Genomic DNA, 18,284 nt, shown 5'->3' with positions numbered 1-18,284 from the left:
AAAAGGCTTTTGCTTTAGGGCACTTGAGCTTGCCAGAGAGAGACAGTGAGAAGGAAAGTGAGAAATTACCTCCAGGTTGTGAGTGGTCACACTACAATCTCTTCTCCATCCTTCACATGCACACACGCTGGCATGATTTTCAAGCTGCCATGTCCAGCACTTAAGCTGCGGTTGCCCATGTGGGAGTCTAGTGCCTTAACCACTATGCCACCTGCTGGCCCACAAGTAATACATTTTAATTGCAAGTACATTTGAAAAAGAAAAGAAAAAAAAAAGAAGAAAAGAAAAGAGAGAAGAGAGGAGAGGAGAAGAGAAAAGAAAGAAGAGAGAAGGGAGGGGAGGGGAGAGTGGGGAGGGAAGGAAAGGAAAGGAAGAGAAAAGAAAAAAGAAAAGAAAGGAAAGGAAAGAGAAAAGAAAGAAAAGAAAAAAGAAAAGAAAGGAAAGGAAAGAGAAAAGAAAGAAAAGAAAAGAAAAAGAAGAAAAGAAAAGAGAGAAGAGAGGAGAGGAGAAGAGAAAAGAAAGAAGAGAGAAGGGAGGGGAGGGGAGAGCGGGGAGGGAAGGAAAGGAAAGGAAGAGAAAAGAAAAAAGAAAAGAAAGGAAAGGAAAGAGAAAAGAAAGAAAAGAAAAGAAAAGAACAGAAAAGAAAAACAAGCTGGGCCAGCCGGTGGCATGGTAGTTAAGGTGGCTGGATCTTACATGGCCGAATGCATGATTCCGGTCCCAGACCCGGCGGCTTGAAAAGCACACTGAGCACATGTGAATGTGTGCCCAAGATCCTGAAAGGAGAGAGAGATGGATAAGAGACTGAGGAATGACCATGCCCCATAGCAGTGTGCTTTCTCACTTTCCCTCCTCTCTTTCTCTCTGTCTCTTTTTGGCAAGCACATACTCTGGCAAAAATTTTTTTAAAAGAGAGAAAAAAATACCTTTATGCCATTTCAGAGAAATAATCATTGCTCAAGGTCAATATGTATCCTTTCATATATTAACAAGTAATGTGTAAATACTATATTTTAAAAACCCAAACAGGATATTTATGTATTTTTCATACACATATTTTTCAAAATGAAAACATACCATTTTTAAAAACCACAATAGAATTGAACTTGTTAACCTGTTTTCTTCTTTCTTCACTCAAAAGTCAATTTCCTATTCAGGTGTCCAATTTAACTTTTTAACATGAAAAAACTCCCATTGGCTTTGTAGACCACACTATAATTATTTGTCAGTCCTCCAAGACAATGGAGCAAGACAATACAGCCTCTTACTCTTTTGCTTTTGTTTTCATTCTCAGATCTATTGGTTCAAAGATGGGAAACAGATTTCTCCAAAGAGTGACCACTACACTATTCAAAGAGACCTCGATGGGACCTGCTCCCTCCATACCACAGCCTCCACCCTAGACGATGACGGGAATTATACAATCATGGCCGCAAACCCTCAGGTGAAGAAGGGGGTGGGTCTGGGTTCAGCCCTGCTTTTATAGGCATTTGGAAAGAGGGACTGCTTAATGAAAAGGCAAGGTTATATTTCTTTGATTTACGAAACTATTTTTTTGCTAATTCTACATCCATCTTGGTTTTAGGAGACCAAAAAAAGTTACTTTATTTCACAAGTACTTATGTATTCGATCAGGTATTTCTCTACAGAAATGAGCCTGGTGCTGATGTGCATTTCTCCCACAGATGTTAGGAAGGGCCTCCTGTGCACACATCTCTTAATGTAGGTGACAAGGTTATTGTGATTATCAGGACAGGACAAAGTACTAAGGAGAAAACTTTTTTAAAAAATCAATATATAGGGACCAGCAGTTGGTGTAATGGCTTTGTCACTGGACTCTCATGTAGTCAACCATGGTTTGAGTCCTGGACCCAGTGGCTTAAACTCATGCTGGGCATGTGTGCGTGTGTGTCCAAGATCCCAAGAAGAGAATGGAGGAGAAGGGGTTGCGGTGTGGCTATCCCCCCTGGGAGGTGATTTCTCGCTTTCTGTCTCTCTTTCTCTCTGTCTGTCTCTTTCTGATGAGTGCACGTGCCCTATAGCAAAAATCTCTAAAAAAAACTCAATACATACCTTATGGAATTTAAGTAATACACAAGTGTAGACAAATTATAACTCTAATAGTGTTTGATACTGTTTAACATTGAGAATTTGTTTGTTTCTATCAAAATGCTTTTCTCTTACATGTGCCCTTAGTGTTGGGTCAAGAACTCAGTTGTTATTTTAAAATTTCATGGGAGGCTGCTCTATTTTAGGACCCCAATTTGTGCCTGCAAAATTTTTTTGATTGATAATCTTACATATTTTAGTATTTTAGGCTCTATGCTGGGCCCAGGGGACATAAAAATGAGTAAGAAGTGCATTTGTTCCCAAAGAGGTCAATGTGTGACAAGGTAACTTTACTAAGTCTGCAGAAATCATTTAAATAATACATTTTTTTTTTAGAAAAAGGAAGCTAAAATGAGCAATTTTATCATATAACCAATGAAGATGATCCAGATATCATCTTTTTAAAAATCTCATATCTATTTATATGATTACATATTTTATTACATTTTTCAAAAACATTGTTAAAAAAGTCATATAAATAATTTAAATGAGGCTTATAAAGTTCATAGAAGGCTTATGCTACCTTTTTAAAATTATTTCATTTAACTTTATTTATTTACTTACTATTTTAATTTTGACCAGAGAGGTACAGAGTGAGAGAGCAAGAGAGGGGAAAGTGAGAAAGCAAGCTGTCAGGGGACTCGAACAGCGGTCGGCCATGTGGGAGTCCGGTGCCTTTAGCCACCATGCCACTTGCCAGTCCTGGCTTATGTTATCTTAATATTCCATTGTCATATAAAGATATTTTCCTGCAATACTGTTAAGATTAGAATAAACTCAAATTATCCAGCTAATCAATCTATTTTGGAACACAGTAAACTCTTCACTGTCAGTGCAGTTTCCATATTAATAATGTACCTTCTTGAAGTTCTCATTTTTTAATTAGGTGAATACATGACCTTCACCCTGAAAAATAGTCAAAATGATAATCTCTTTTTTTCAAAATGCATTTCATTATTTCGTGTTTATGTTTGATGTATTTGGTAGAACTTAGCTTTTTCCTTACTGTACTTAACATTAATAGTATGTTTCCTTGACTATTAACACATTTTAACTTTCAATTCTCTACCTGTTACAAAAAATGGTGGAAAGCTCACCAAAATCCAAAATTTTTCTTCACTTTGAGTCTTTTATTACTCTTCTCCTAAAAGGCTGGGATATATTATGGGTATAGAATTGTCTGTGTTCCTTAGGTACTTGGCAGTACTGGGGTCCTGGCATTAATTTGAATGCATCTTTCCTAGCATGTTTAAATTATTATTGGAGTAATCCATTATACAGAACAAAAGAACATAAAGCTGTAATTTTAAATCTGCTTCTAGTCTTCAATTTATACTAATATATTTTTGCATGTGGAAAAGTTCTAAATGGGGGGAGGGAACTCCATCCTCATGGCCTGTAGCAGAGGGCAGAGTTTAAGACAGCAGACCAACCTCAAAGGTCAGTGGTCTTTAATTATTTAAACTCTGACACACTATGATGAAGTCACTAAAGGAAAGCTATTGAAGTTTCCCCTGGATCATTCCACATTGTATACATAGATCATAACATCATATCATACCCCATAAATATATACAATTATCATTTGTCAATTTAAAAAATAATAATATGACCCAAAGTTGTGTATGTATATATATATATATATATATAGAGAGAGAGAGAGAGAGAGAGAGAGCGAGCCCCCTCAAAAATCCTGTAAACACAGGAAAAGGATAAAGAGAAAGCTATCAAAAGAAAAAAAAAAAAAGGATATAACAAAGACAGACCAGAGTACCAAGAAACCTAGAGCCTGGTAGGCAGGCTATATAGTGTAGGGTTGAAAGTGTGAGTGGCTGTGGTAAAATGGGAACTCTCCTGCACTGCTGGTGGGAATGTAAATTGGTCCAGCTATTGTGGAGAACAATACAGAGGTTCCTCAAAGATCTACAAATAGAACTACCATGTGACCCAGCAATTCCACTCCTGGGTATCTACCCAAAGAACAGGAGAACGCTCAGTCAGAAAAGTGCTTGCACATCTAATTTATTGTGGCATTATTCATAATTACTAAAACATGGAACCAACCCAAATGTCTACAAATAGATGAGTGTATTGAAAAACTGTGGCACAGATACCCTATGGAATACTACTTAGATATAAAAACAAGACCATGGCTTTTGATAAAAAGTGGACGAATATGGAAGATTTACTGCTGAGCGAAGCAAGCCAGACTATGAAAGAGAGACACTGTATGTCTCCACTTACTGTATACTGACTGTCCACATTCTATGGCAGAAGCTGAAAGTTTAGAGGATGTAGAAGCATGGAAAATAGTTACAGATACTAGGTACAGTGTGGGGAAGAGGGAATGAGAAGGGGGAGAGTGTGAGGAAAGACATTAGGGAGAAAAATAGAGAGACAAGACATTTATGGGACACAGAAATGGATTATTATCTGTGGATGATAATGTGTGTAGTACCCTCAACTGGACTGGTGTGAAGTGTATCATGTTGGGAAAATTCACTTTATAAGCAAAGTGATATGTAGTGATTGAATGTATAAAAGAAATTAAAATAAAATTTAAAAAAGAAAATGTGAGCGTGGGCATCAGGCAGATCTGAGTTAGAGTTCTAGCTCTGCCACTTGTAATCTGGGTGACCTTTAGCAACTCACCTTTCTGTGCCCACTTCCTCTTCTATCCAATGCAAATACTAATATGGATTTAAATATTAAGCACACGTAAAAAGCGCTTGGTTTACCTGGCACACAGTCGGCTTTCAATCAGTGCCAGTTCTTGTCATTATTTCAATTCAGAGACACTAATTAGCCCATCCTAGAGCAGCAGCCCTAAGCCTTGGCAGAAGCCCAAGGAGCCAGGATGTAAAGGAGCAGCTCTGTTCTGGGCGTCCTGCTCCCACAGTTGCTAGCATGAAAGCAGGTCAGGTTGACATGGAATTTTTACCCAACGTGTTGCTGAGTGTGTGGTCTCTGACCTCCTGACTTTTCCTTTTTATCACTCCCATGGGAAAAGAGCTAGGCAGCAGATGTGGCCGTGCCACAACTGCCACAGCTGTGGGCTAGGGTGGAGGGAATAGGAGCTGGGAGCGGCCACACCCACAGCACAGCTGACGCCAGCCACACATGAAGCTGGGAAGCTGTGCCCAGCTCTCTCAGGGCCAAGAATGGCCCAAAGGAGAGTGGTCACTGCCCTTGTTCCAGGCCGTGGTGTTCCGCCACTTTACCAAACCCGGGAGCAGGCCACATTCAGCCCTCTCTGCTTCTGTGCCTCCACCCTTTGGGGGTTGACAAACAAGAAGTGGACTGCTTTACATCAGGTAGCCGAAGTAACTAGGGTAGAATATCCCATCCCAGCTGAAATGTAAGCAAAGGGTAATATGACTGCACTGTGCCTAAAAGAGACAGCAAAAGATTCGAAGAAGCCCATGGTCACAGTGACCAGACCAGGGCTTAATACCAAGCATTCCAGCTGCCGCCAAAGGCTAGTTGGTACATCTAGTAATTTAATTAAAAGGCTGAAAGTCTGCTTTTCTACCCAGATAACTAACGATAGGCAAAAGGAGAGGAAATTCCTGAAGAGAGTAAGGAAGTCCTAAAAGTAGATGCTCCGGCCTCAGTGTGTACAGACATGGAACTCCCGTTGAAATTTCTGAAGAGAGTTTTGACTTTCATTCCACTTATTAGTCGCCGTTCCAAATTTCTGAGCATAGCGCCTGGTTGATTTTAATCCCAAGAGTAAAACTCCTTCTTCCCTATTCTGGGGTCTTCAGTAGAAGGTATGTTGAAATATGGCAGTAAAGGTTTTCTTAGTCATTACCTAGAAATTGATATGAACTTGGGACCAGCAGTTAGCGTAATGGCTATGTCGTTGGACTCCCACGTAGTCGACCACGGTTCGCGTCCCAGACCCGGTGGCTTAAACTCACTCCCAGCATGTGTGGGTGCGTGCCCAAGATCCCAAGAGGAGAATGGAGGAGAAGGGATTGCGGCGTGGCCATCCCCCCTGGGGGGTGATTTCTCACTTTCTGTCTCTCTGTCTGTCTGGCGAGCGCACACGCCCTATAGCAAAAACCTCTCCAAAAAAAAAAAAAAAACAGAAATTGATAAGAACTTTACAACCCATTAGAAAAACAGAATAGGTACCAGCCACTGGATAGTGGTTAAGGCAGCTGGATCCCACATGGCAGACTACGAGGTTCAAGTCCCAGACACAGTGGTTTGAAAAACACACCAGGGGGACCAGCAGTTAGCGTAATGGCTTTGTTGTTGGACTCCCATGTAGCCAATCACGGTTCAAGTCCCGGACCCGGTGGCCTAAACTCACGCCAAGTGCATGTGCGTGCGTGCCCAAGATCCTGAGAGGAGATTGGAGGAGAAGGGATTGCGGCATAGCCATCTCCCCTGGGGGGGTGATTTCTTGGCTTTCTGTCTCTGTCTCTCTCTGTCTTTCTGGCGAACGCACGTGCCCTATAGCAAAAAAACAAAAAAAAAAACAAAAAAAACTCCCCGTAAATAAATATTAGGTTGTCGTGATGTGTTTTTCTGTGCAAAAATTTGTTGTGACTTTTCTGACGACCCAATACCTAAATAAAAAAGAAAAATAAAGTCGTATTGAATCCAAGACAAGTGACAGACCATATTTTACCTAACCCTTGTCCCAAGTTATCATCTGTGCTATAGCAGTAGCATTATAGAAATGTTCAGCACTGTCATAAATCTCAACTTCCATAACATCTGTTATCATATACTGAAGTATTTTGTTATCCTTAGTTTGTGAATTAGAACGTGATTTAAAAGAGGCATGTCATATATAGGCACTAAGAAAAACTAATAGTAAAAGCTAAACCTTTCAAGATATATTAATCACAATAGCATAAAGAGCAGTTGACAGATTTCGGTTCCTCAATGCCCTCTAGTTACCATAAATGTTTTTCCACATTTTTAAATATTTGGTTTGAAAGAGGACAACATCAGCTTTTTTTCCTAGTACACTGTAGCCTACATGATGTGAAATGACCAAGGGAAAGAGGAAAAGGCTGGAGTGGAAAAATCAGTTTGGTAATGAAACACAGACGACAGCTTCCCTGAGCGGTGGAAAATCATTACAGAAAGTGGCCAAGAGAAGGGTGAAAACCAAGGAAAGAGGAAAATACTACAGTTCCACGAGCTATTTTATAGAATCTGCTGTTTTTCCACCTGGGTTCATCTTGGGGGAATAAGAAACACATTCGATATTGTTGACGGCATCCAAATCCTGTTTGGGATAGAACACACGGCTGTCTCCACGCTCTGGCCTGTGTACCACACTCAGTGTGTGCAGCTCAAGCAATTCATAAGAGACCCAAGCAGCCACATAGTTTAGCAAGATAATGAGTGATTGTGCAGTGTTAGACCAAACTTAATGCCAAAACGAACATCACAAACACGGTTTATTTTAGACTCTAATCCCATCTTTAAGACACAACTAAATCTAAACATGAATATTTTCCTCTGTTTTGTTGTGTTGCTAGGATACTTTGTATTGCACTTGGATTTTGGAATGGCTGTTTTGCAGTTTGATGCTTCCTCAAACTGCATTATGTATACAAGTGGTGAGCTTTCATAAGGACCTGTGTGCCACAAGTTAAATTTCAAAAGCTATGAAATATAAATGTTATTTCCATATTATGTAAATAATTGGCCTTGTACAATAATCTTTACAAGCTGGCTGCTTAATACAGAATCAGTCTGAGTTCAGACTTCTTATTTGTACTATAGCTTTAAAACTGTGGATTTGCTTGGACTAGAAAAATAACCCACAGCTGAGTTAAATATAAAAAAGTTTGTTTGTTGATTCTGTTTTGTTTTGGCATCATGAGGTTTCCTGGCTTAGTTCAAGCTTCACTTTAAACATTCACTTCCATTATTACTTCATGTGTTAATAATAAAGCAGACAGAAATGAGAAAGTTAATCAAAGCAAATGCAAAAGCAGTAATATGCATCAGAGCCTACTAATTAGGATGCTTACCAGAGTTAATGGCACATTTATATGATTAAAATCATTTTACACTAATTCTTTATGATCTTTCTCATAAATGAGTTTGGACTTAGACATTTGAACTTTCCAAGTTACTCACTGGAGGGATCTTCCAAAAAATGCTTCACTGAATTCTAGACTCTTTTTTTTAAATAAAAATGTCAAAATCATAGAACTTCTTAGTCTGGATGTTTTCCAAATGCTCCTGATCATGTATTGGTGAGTAATACATTTAACCAATAGATGCTAAATCAAACTGATTCTTCTGCTTCCTGAAGACCCTGCCTTCCAGCTTCATATTTCAGAAGTGAAGGCTGACACAGAAATGGAGGACAAATGTTAACATATTCCTTTTCCTATTTTTTTGTTTTTTTTAAGTTTTGTCGTGGTGCATGTACACTCACCAGAAACAGAGATAAAGGAAGAGGATTTTTTTTTTGAGGAGGAAGAGGTTTTTGCTATAGGGCACATGCGCTCACCAGAAAGACAGACAGAGACAGAAAACAAGAAATCACCCCCCAGGGAGGATGGCCATGCCGCAATCTCTTCTCTTCCATTCTCCTCTCAGGATCTTGGGCACATACGCATACATACCTGGCGTGATTTTAAGCCACCGGGTCTGGGATTCGAACCATGGGCGACTACATGACAGTCCAACAATGTAGCCATTAGGCCATCTACTGGTCCCGAGATAAAGGGAGAGGAAAGTAAGAAGTCATCCCCCAGGGGGGGATGGCTACACCTCAATCCCTTCTTCTCCATTCTCCTCTTAGAATTTTGGGCATGCACACACATGCACCTGGTGTGCCTTTCAAGCCACCAGGTCTGGGACCCAAACAGTGAAGTCGGCCATATGAGATCCAGCTCCCTAATCTCCATTCCACGTGCTGGCCCCGACATACTCCTTTTCCTTACATATGGGAATGTAAGGAACTACTCTGTGGCAGTATTTGTGTGTATGGTCTTAAGCAGGAGCAGTTTGTAAAGAAGCCATACTCCCTATCAGTACAACTGAAGTTATTTTTGTAAAACAAAAACCTACACGTCCTTGTCCTCAACCTCCAAAAGGAAACCTGGATTTTATGTCAATAGTTAAAGCCTCTGCTAGGATGTATCAATTGGGTCATTCTTTTTTTTGGGGGGGGATGGAGAAAGGGGGAGGTTTTTGCTATATAGAGCACATGTACTCATCAGAAAGACAGAGAGAGACAGAGAGACAGAAAGCCAGAAATCACACACCCCCCAGGGGGAATGGCCACATTGCAGTCCCTTCTCCTCCATTCTCCTCTTGGGATCTTGGGCACGCATGCACACGTGCCTGGCCTGAGTTTAAGCCACTGGATCTGGGACTCGAACCGTGGTCAACTAAATGGGAGTCCAGTGACATAGCCATTATGCCAATGCCAAAAATGACCCATTTGGGTCATTTTCAATGGCGCTCTTCTAAGCAAGTCAGACACAGATTTTTCCATAGCAGGCATATAAATTTGGAAGGGTTAGATGAAATTGATTTTTTAGATTTCAAGCTACTTTAGAGAATCTCAAGAGTTTGCCAAGAGCTCAGCCTGAGAGAATCAGTATCAAGTGGCCTGAGCTTCAGATACAATTAATCTAAGTTAGAAATAATTCTCCTTCAGGTACCAGCAGATGGCGTAATGGTTACATCATTGGACTCTCACATAGTCGACCATGGTTCAAGTCCCAGACCCGGAGGCTTAAAACTCACACCGGGTGCATGTGTGTGCATGCTCAAAATCCCAAGAGGAGAATGGGAGAAGGGATTGCTGCCCCTGGGGGGTGAATTCTTGCTTTCTGTCTCTCTCTGCCTCTCTGGTGAGCGCACATGCCCTATAGGAGAAAAATCTCTCTCAAAAAAAAAAAAAAAGAAAGAAAGAAAATAATTCTTCATCATGTTGTTATACTTCATCTCTCCTTGGAAATTTTCAGGAAGACAGTGTTGTAATCTGATCTCAGTGCTAGAGGGAGTCTCCTATGTAGTGCTGTAAGATTAAGTTTACGGGAGTCACCTCTCTAGTGCTAGAAGATTCATTACATTTATTTTTTTGTGACTACCTCTCTCTATTTGGTATTTCCTAATTCTTCTCCTATCTGTGTTACAATCCTATGTATCTTTGCCTTTTCTGGGTGGTTATAACCCTAAAGAAATTCAGGCTTTGGCCCCACCTATTGGATTCCTGCCCTTCACTGAATCCTGCTAAGGGTTTTTTCTGTACTCCTTCTCTCCACCCCTGAAGCCCACTCTCAGCTGGAAAGCATTTCTTCAAAACACAGAATACTCCTGCTTCTGCTACTGCCTTTACTGACAACTTGCAATGAAAAGTGTAGAACTTTGACATAAGTGTGCCGGAGGGCTGCTCATCAGCCCTGAGCTGGAATTCACCATCTGCTTCTCATTTTTCTCATCTTGCTGTTATTTTTTGGCCATTTTTAGAATTTAGAAGGGCTGCAACCAGCAGTTAAAGTAATGGCTATGTCACTGGACTCCCATTTAGTTGACCACGGTTTGAGTCCCAGATCCAGTGGCTTAAACTCAGGCCAGGCACGTGTGCATGTGTGCCCAAGATCCCAAGAGAAGAATGGAGGAGACGGGATTGTGGTGTGGCCATCCTCCCCGAGGGGTGATTTCTCACTTTCTGTCTCTCTGTCTCTCTCTGTCTCTCTGGCAAGCACACACACCCTATAACAAAACCTCTCCAAAAAAAAAAAAAAGAATTTAGAAGGGCATTGCTCATTCTCCTGAGAGAGGAGAGGAGAAAGTGAAGGAGTAAATCATCTGTTTTGCTACTCTGCTCGTGACAGTGAAGGAAAATATTAAGAGATAGGGCTGGAAAAAAGCCAGAGTAACAAGTGACTTAACATGTCATTTGGGTTCCCTAGGTATTATTTTATCTATACACATAACAGCGTTTTTCAAACTTTAATTGTCAAATTTAAGAGATAAAATGTAGCTTTTCATTAGCTAGACATTGATCATGTGACCCATTTATCTATTTTAGGTATGTAACTATTCCTGGTTTTCAGTCTCAAAAATGTGCATTTCATGAGAACATGGTGGCGTGTAGTTATGATGCGCCTCTGGGCCCACGTGTACTTCCTACGTAATACTCATGCTGAAATCTCTTTTAACAAATGGTTTGGGGAAAAGACGTCACTACACTTAATAAATACATTACTAAAAAGATCTGATGGAAGATCAAAACTGTCTCATTGTGATTTCAGAACCGGCCACCTCCAGTTAGGTATTTGACCATGAAAATGGAATCATCGCCAGAGAGTAATGTCCACCTGCTGTAATTCGTGACTCAACGCATGTGTTAGGGAGACCTTCACTGGTTACAATGAATTCAACGAGCGTTGCCTTTTTAAAGATCATTCTGAATAAAACACTAAAGCTTATTGAACAGTTCCCAGACAGACCTTGCCACCCGAGGTCTTTTACTGAGGAGCTTAACCAGGGAAAGTGATTTTCTGAGAGGGCTTGGTGTTACTACTTAGGTGGCACCCTGATTTGTTATGAAATAGCATCTCTGTGGTTAATAGTTCTACACAGCAAATAACTGTCTTTGCTGCTGTCTCTGGCAGGGCCGCGTCAGTTGCACTGGACGGCTAATGGTCCAGGCTGTGAACCAAAGAGGTCGCAGTCCCCGCTCTCCCTCAGGACATCCTCATGTCAGAAGGTAATTCAGATGTTTCTTCCCAGAAGTGTAACTATTTTATTTATTTTGTTATTGTTTTATTTATTACTCTAAATTCAGTACTGTTAGAATCCTAGTATCACAAATGTAGAGAATGTGAATACTTGAAGTGTGTAACTCCTTGATAATTACACTCCTTTGTGATTCAGAAAGGGGGAGGGAACAAAGACTCGTTAAGATGTTCAGATATACATCATCGGTTTGCTAAACAGGGCACATTTTGTATGAAAGAAATCAAGACTGGGCACCTTTACATGGCTTATTAACATGACAATACTAGCAAATGGTACACAAATGTTTCAAACCAAACTTCTCTAACCCACAGCTGTCTAGGTTCACCATTGTGAGCTAGTGCCACTAGATTTTGTATGTGTGTGCTCACCAGAGAAAGACAGGGCAAAGGATAAAGCACCATCGCCCAAGGAGGTGTGGCCGTGCTGCAGTCCTTTTTCTCCTATTTCTCCATGCCTGCATAGATGCATGCACACCTGATGTATTTTTCAAGCTCCTGGGGCCAGGATTCGAACCACATGGCTGGCCATGGCAGGGCCGCGTCAGTTGCACTGGACGGCTAATGGTCCAGGCTGTGAACCAAAGAGGTCGCAGTCCCCGCTCTCCCTCAGGACATCCTCATGTCAGAAGGTAATTCAGATGTTTCTTCCCAGAAGTGTAACTATTTTATTTATTTTGTTATTGTTTTATTTATTACTCTAAATTCAGTACTGTTAGAATCCTAGTATCACAAATGTAGAGAATGTGAATACTTGAAGTGTGTAACTCCTTGATAATTACACTCCTTTGTGATTCAGAAAGGGGGAGGGAACAAAGACTCGTTAAGATGTTCAGATATACATCATCGGTTTGCTAAACAGGGCACATTTTGTATGAAAGAAATCAAGACTGGGCACCTTTACATGGCTTATTAACATGACAATACTAGCAAATGGTACACAAATGTTTCAAACCAAACTTCTCTAACCCACAGCTGTCTAGGTTCACCATTGTGAGCTAGTGCCACTAGATTTTGTATGTGTGTGCTCACCAGAGAAAGACAGGGCAAAGGATAAAGCACCATCGCCCAAGGAGGTGTGGCCGTGCTGCAGTCCTTTTTCTCCTATTTCTCCATGCCTGCATAGATGCATGCACACCTGATGTATTTTTCAAGCTCCTGGGGCCAGGATTCGAACCACATGGCTGGCCATGTGGGATCCAGCTCCCTTAACCACTAGGCTGAGAGGCCAGCCCAACACTATATTTCTTAAAACCAGCTAGTTTTAATTCATTTTCTATCACTTAGTTAAAAACCCAAGACCAGGCCTCTAAGCCACTTTCTTTGTCCATTCAGACCCAGTCCCACCTCTCAGGAGTGTACTTTCACTTTTACTGAATAAATGACTTTTTTCCTCTACATAAATAAATAAATAAATAATTTTAAGATCTTGTAAGTAAAATATGTCACATTTTAAATGCTCAAACAGATATCTGTAAACAACAGAGGCTGCTTTCCATCCCTGGTGGCCCTGAGGATGCTGAAGGAATAGTGTGGTTTACAGGGACAGAAAAGGGGTATTACTTCTTAGTAACGTATTTGCACTTAAAAAAAGAACACAGTAAGTCCACTGGCCTATCAGCTTGGTTTCCTACTCAGATCGTTTATAGTTCTGCCTTGTTAAATGCAAACGTAAATAGAACACACAGGCTCAAAGAGGGTGAGCAGAAGCTCTGAGTGAGCATCAGACCAGTGGTAGGTCTACATGTCCTCATGGGACTGGGTTCACAGAGCACTTTGCTCAGCACTTGGAAGATGATTCTGGCACCTCGGCGTGTGCAGATTTCATTCTAACCCTGTTGTGGCAGCATCTGTCCACGGGACTTGAGGCCTGTGTCTGTAGCTATAAACACACCGTACTGAGTGTTAAGTCTGCTGTCTTTCATCACTCTTCTCTGCTTTTCCTGTGGTCTTCACTACATTTCAGTTTTTCCATGTCAGGGTCCTAGAAAGCATTTTTCTCATAAATCAGATCTGTACTTGGAAAAGATAACTATTTTAAAAGGCTAGTTAATTAGCCTAGTGTATTAATCTTTCACTCATTCTACTCTTGCCTTTTCTTTTGTTAAGTTTTTTTAAACTTATCTTCTAAATAATTTTATTCAACATCTTGGTCTTAAGTTTTCCCTGTCAATTAATGTAATTTGTATTCCCCTTAAAGGTTCCTCCAGCAACATATGTGAAAGTAAGAGAGATGCACAAAATCTAACAAATTTGCAACATTTTATTTTAAAGCAGAAATATGTCTTTAAGCACATGGATAATAAATGGGGGAAAAAACTTATTTAAAAGTGTAATTTATTTTCCTGATTAATAGGAAAAGGGATTTTGATTAGAAATGTATTAAACTATTATAAAGTATAAGAACTTTTAATTTCCTAGAAATGTAAAATCACAGTGGATGGAAAGGTACAGTAATTTCTGTTGAAAAAAGATTCAGTAATAAATAAATGAACAGCTGCTGCTACTTTTCATAAAGCTTTAAAATATGTTCATATGTAGTATCCCATTTTTTTCCACTTCCTTTTATGATTTACAGTAGTCTGCCATTAACAGACTATCAAACTTATAGTGAACTTCCAAGTTAAACATGATTTGTTTTATCTTCTTTTTAATTTTTTAATTTTTAAATTTCTTTTATACATTCCATCACATTATTTAGCTTACAAAGTGAATATTTCAACATGTGAACATTTCTCCCTAGTCCATTTGACAAAACTATAAATTTATCTTCAACAGATAATACCACATTTCTTTGTTCCATTAATGCTTTGTCTCCCTATTTTTCTTCTAAATGTCCTTCCTCAGACCTTTCTCTTTTACACACACTATATCTGGTATTCACATCCATTTACTATGTTTCTATATCCTTTAGTCCATAAGTTTCAGTCATAGAGTGCAGACACTCGGTATATATTAAGTGGGGACATACAATGTCTCTTCTTCATAGGTTGGTTAGTTTACTCAGCAGTAAATCTTCCATATTCTTCCATTTTCTGTCAAAAACCAAGGTTTTATTGTCTTTTTTATGGCTGAATAGTATTCCATAGAGTATAAGTGCCACAGTCACCTTTGACAAAAATCAAGTCAAGGTGGGTCAAAGATCTAAATCTAAGACCTCAGACTATAAAACTGCCCCTGGAAAACACTGGGGAAACTCTGGGAGACACTGGAGTAGGCAAAAACTTCAAAGCACAGTTGTTAATCCCAAAAATAGACAAGTGGGATTACATCAGACTAAGAATTTTCTGCATGGCAAAAGACACAGCAATTTGCATGAATCGACAGCCTTCAGAATGGGAAAACAATTTTTTTTGAATGTGTAAAATCTTGGGGGTAAGGATCAGATAGGTAGGTTATTACTCCACGTACTTTCAGAAAATAGATGACTAAAAGCCTAGAAATAACTATTGTCCATCTGTTTTTCCTCTGTCTTGTTTCAAGGCCTCGTTCTAGGTCAAGGGACAGTGGAGATGAAAACGAACCAATTCAGGAGCGATTCTTCAGACCTCACTTCTTGCAGGCTCCTGGAGATCTGACCGTTCAAGAAGGAAAACTCTGCAGAATGGATTGCAAAGTAAGAGTTGGTTATTTCCTACATATCTGTGGCCTCACTTCTCAACCTTTGTTGCCATTTCTCTTTAGTTCCTTAGGGGAAGTCATGCGAAGTATAAAATGATTCCAACTTTGGGACCAGCAGTTAACGTAATGGCTATGTCGCTGGACTCCCATGTAGTTGACCACGGTTCACATCCTCGGACCGGATGGCTTAAAACTCATTCTGGGCATGTGTGTGTGCGTGCCTAAGATCCCAAGAAGAGAATGGAGGAGAAGGGATTGCGGCATGGCCATCCCCCCTAGGGGATGATTTCTCACTTTCTGTCTCTCTGTCTCTCTCTGTCTGTCTGGCGAGTGCACACGCCCTATAGCAAAAACCTTTCCAAAAAAAAAAAGATTCCAGCTTAAGAGGGTAAAAATGAGTGAAATATATTGGATGTTTACATACTGTTTTTCATCATTTCTCCTTTACTTTTTAATTTATATTAAATAGTTTCTTTGCGTAAAACTTTATACATTATACTCCAGAAAGTCAGTAGATTTTATTTATTCTTTTAAGTTTTCTTTTTTTTCTGAAGTAATAAATGTGATGGATCTGCTATGTCCTAATTTGCTCTTTATCCTTTTTCACACACATTTGTATCCATGTATCTACTCTGACTTTTATTCTTCCCATTTTTTTTTTCTTTCAGAGAGAGATTTGTTTTGCTATAGGGCACATGCATTCACCAGAGAATCAGAGAGAGAGACAGAGAGATAGAAAGCAAGAATCCATTCCCTGGAGGGATGGCTGTGCCACAACCCCTTCTCCACTCTCCTCCCAGGACCTTGGGTATGCACACACACAAGCCTGGTGTGATTTTGAAACCACCAGAACTGGGACTTGAATTGTGGTCAGCCATACAGGAGTTCAGTGACGTAACCACTATGCCATCTGCTGGTCCCTGTTCCTCCCATTTTTTAATTTTAAGAGAAGTCAGAGGGATATCCTTCTTTCACCTGTTTTTGCAGCAGGACTTCTTAACCCAGGGTCTTTAGGTAGACAGGTTTCTTACTCATTAGGTGTGTAAACTCTGAAATTACATACAAATTGTGTGTGTAAATTTCACCCATTTCTCAAAGGAGCTCAAAGCCAAAAATGTTTAAGAATCATGGCTCTGAAGTTTTTTTGTTTTGTATTTGCCCCACTGCTATCTGATTTTAAAATGTAGCTCTTGAACATGGATAAGTTTTTAAAAGTTATTTGGGCTCCCTCTGCTGGTTCTGTCTAGGAATGCAGAACACCTATATGAGCTTCTTAGACGAATTTGGCATAATTTGTTTTTGCAAGAAGTAAATCAGGGCTTATAGAATTACATAGAAAGAATAAAATTACTCTTTAAAAATATCTTATTTTCCAACATAATTATTTTGTAGTATAAATACACAAATCAAGTACGAGTGTGTGTATATTTACGTGTGTGTATTTGCAACATTGCTATCTATATTAAGCATTTATACAGATCTACCATGTAAGCTAGGAATCCCATTACTGGTTACAGATTTAAAGGAAATGCAATCCATTGGGAATACAGATGTGGACTTACACTTACATGTAGACTCTAAAAATGCTGAACTTACAGAAACAAAGTATAGAACGGTAGTTAGCAGGTTCTCATGGGTGGCGTGTTGAGATGTATAAAGGTATAAAATTTCAGTTAGAGAGATGGAATAAGTTCCAGAGATCTATTGTACAATGTGGTGACTATAGTGAATAGCAATGTATCACATACCTGAAAACTGCTAAGAGCATAGGTTTTTTTCTAAGTGTCCTCATAACAAAATAAGTATGTGAGGTGATGTATATGTTAATTAGCTCAATTTAGCTATTCCAAAATGTAAATATATTTCCAAATATGTAGTACATGAGAAGTATATACAATTTTCATTTGTCAGTTTAAATAAAATAATCTTTTTAAAAAATAAATGGAATGTTTAAAAAAAAGAATTTATGAGACCAGCAGATGGTGTAATGGTTATGTTGCTGGACTCCCATGTAGTCAACCACAGTTCAAGTCCTGGACCTGACAGCTTAAAACTCACATTGGGCACATGTATGTGCATGCCCAAAATCCCAAGAGGAGAATGGAAGAGAAGGGATTGCTGTGTGGCTGTCCCCCCAGGGGAGTGAGTTCTCACTTTCTGTCTCTCTCTCTCCCTGTCTCTCTGGTAAACACACATACCCCATAGCAAAAATCTCTCTAAAAAATTATTAAAAAATAAAAATTTATACAGAACACTTTAAGAGAATGTTTTGGGTCAACTGAAAATTGAATTTTGAACTTTTGTTTTAAACAGGTTATTAAATGATATGAAGGTTTTCATTTTAGTGCAAAAACAGAATTGTGATTATGTAAGGACAATTTATATTTTTAGCAACATGTGCTGAGCTATTCAGAGGTAAAATTACATGAAGTTTGGGATTTATTTTAAAATACACAAAATGGCAAGAGAGTGGATCTAAATGATGAGTGTACAGAGATTCATTATACTGTTATCTCTATTTTTTTTTATCATATTTAAGGAAGAAATCATAGTACTTTTGTCCACTGGATATTGGCATAACTATCCATAAAAGTCCTTCCCTACCTTTTAAGAATTTTAGAAATAAAAAATAATCTCTACTTGTTGATTTCACTATGATGATCTAACCTGAATAAAGAAAATGTACTGAGGCTAGCAAATGGCATAGCACTTATGTCGCTGGGTTCCCACATGATGGACCATGGTTCAAGTTCCAGACCCAGTGGCTTGAAACTCATGTTGGGTATGTGTGTGTGTGTGCGTGTGTGTGCGCGT

The 18,284-nt window shown here is 39.4% G+C and overlaps 1 protein-coding gene across 1 annotated transcript in view; it reads left to right on the top strand.

Annotated features, from left to right (window-relative positions):
- Nucleotides 1–18,284, top strand: part of PALLD (palladin, cytoskeletal associated protein) — a 121,285-nt gene that overhangs the window by 93,789 nt on the left and 9,212 nt on the right. Inside the window, exons 9-11 of the mRNA XM_006161454.3 lie at nucleotides 1,295–1,444; nucleotides 11,727–11,821; nucleotides 15,333–15,465. Coding sequence (XP_006161516.1) covers nucleotides 1,295–1,444; nucleotides 11,727–11,821; nucleotides 15,333–15,465 — 378 coding nt within the window. The remainder of the gene's footprint in view (nucleotides 1–1,294; nucleotides 1,445–11,726; nucleotides 11,822–15,332; nucleotides 15,466–18,284) is intronic.

The sequence above is a fragment of the Tupaia chinensis genome, unplaced genomic scaffold (assembly GCF_000334495.1).
Source record: "Tupaia chinensis unplaced genomic scaffold, TupChi_1.0 Scaffold138601_1, whole genome shotgun sequence".
NCBI classification, from domain to species: domain Eukaryota; kingdom Metazoa; phylum Chordata; class Mammalia; order Scandentia; family Tupaiidae; genus Tupaia; species Tupaia belangeri.
The sequence above is the reverse complement of the archived record's forward strand: the minus strand, read 5'-3'. Positions and strand labels throughout refer to the sequence as shown.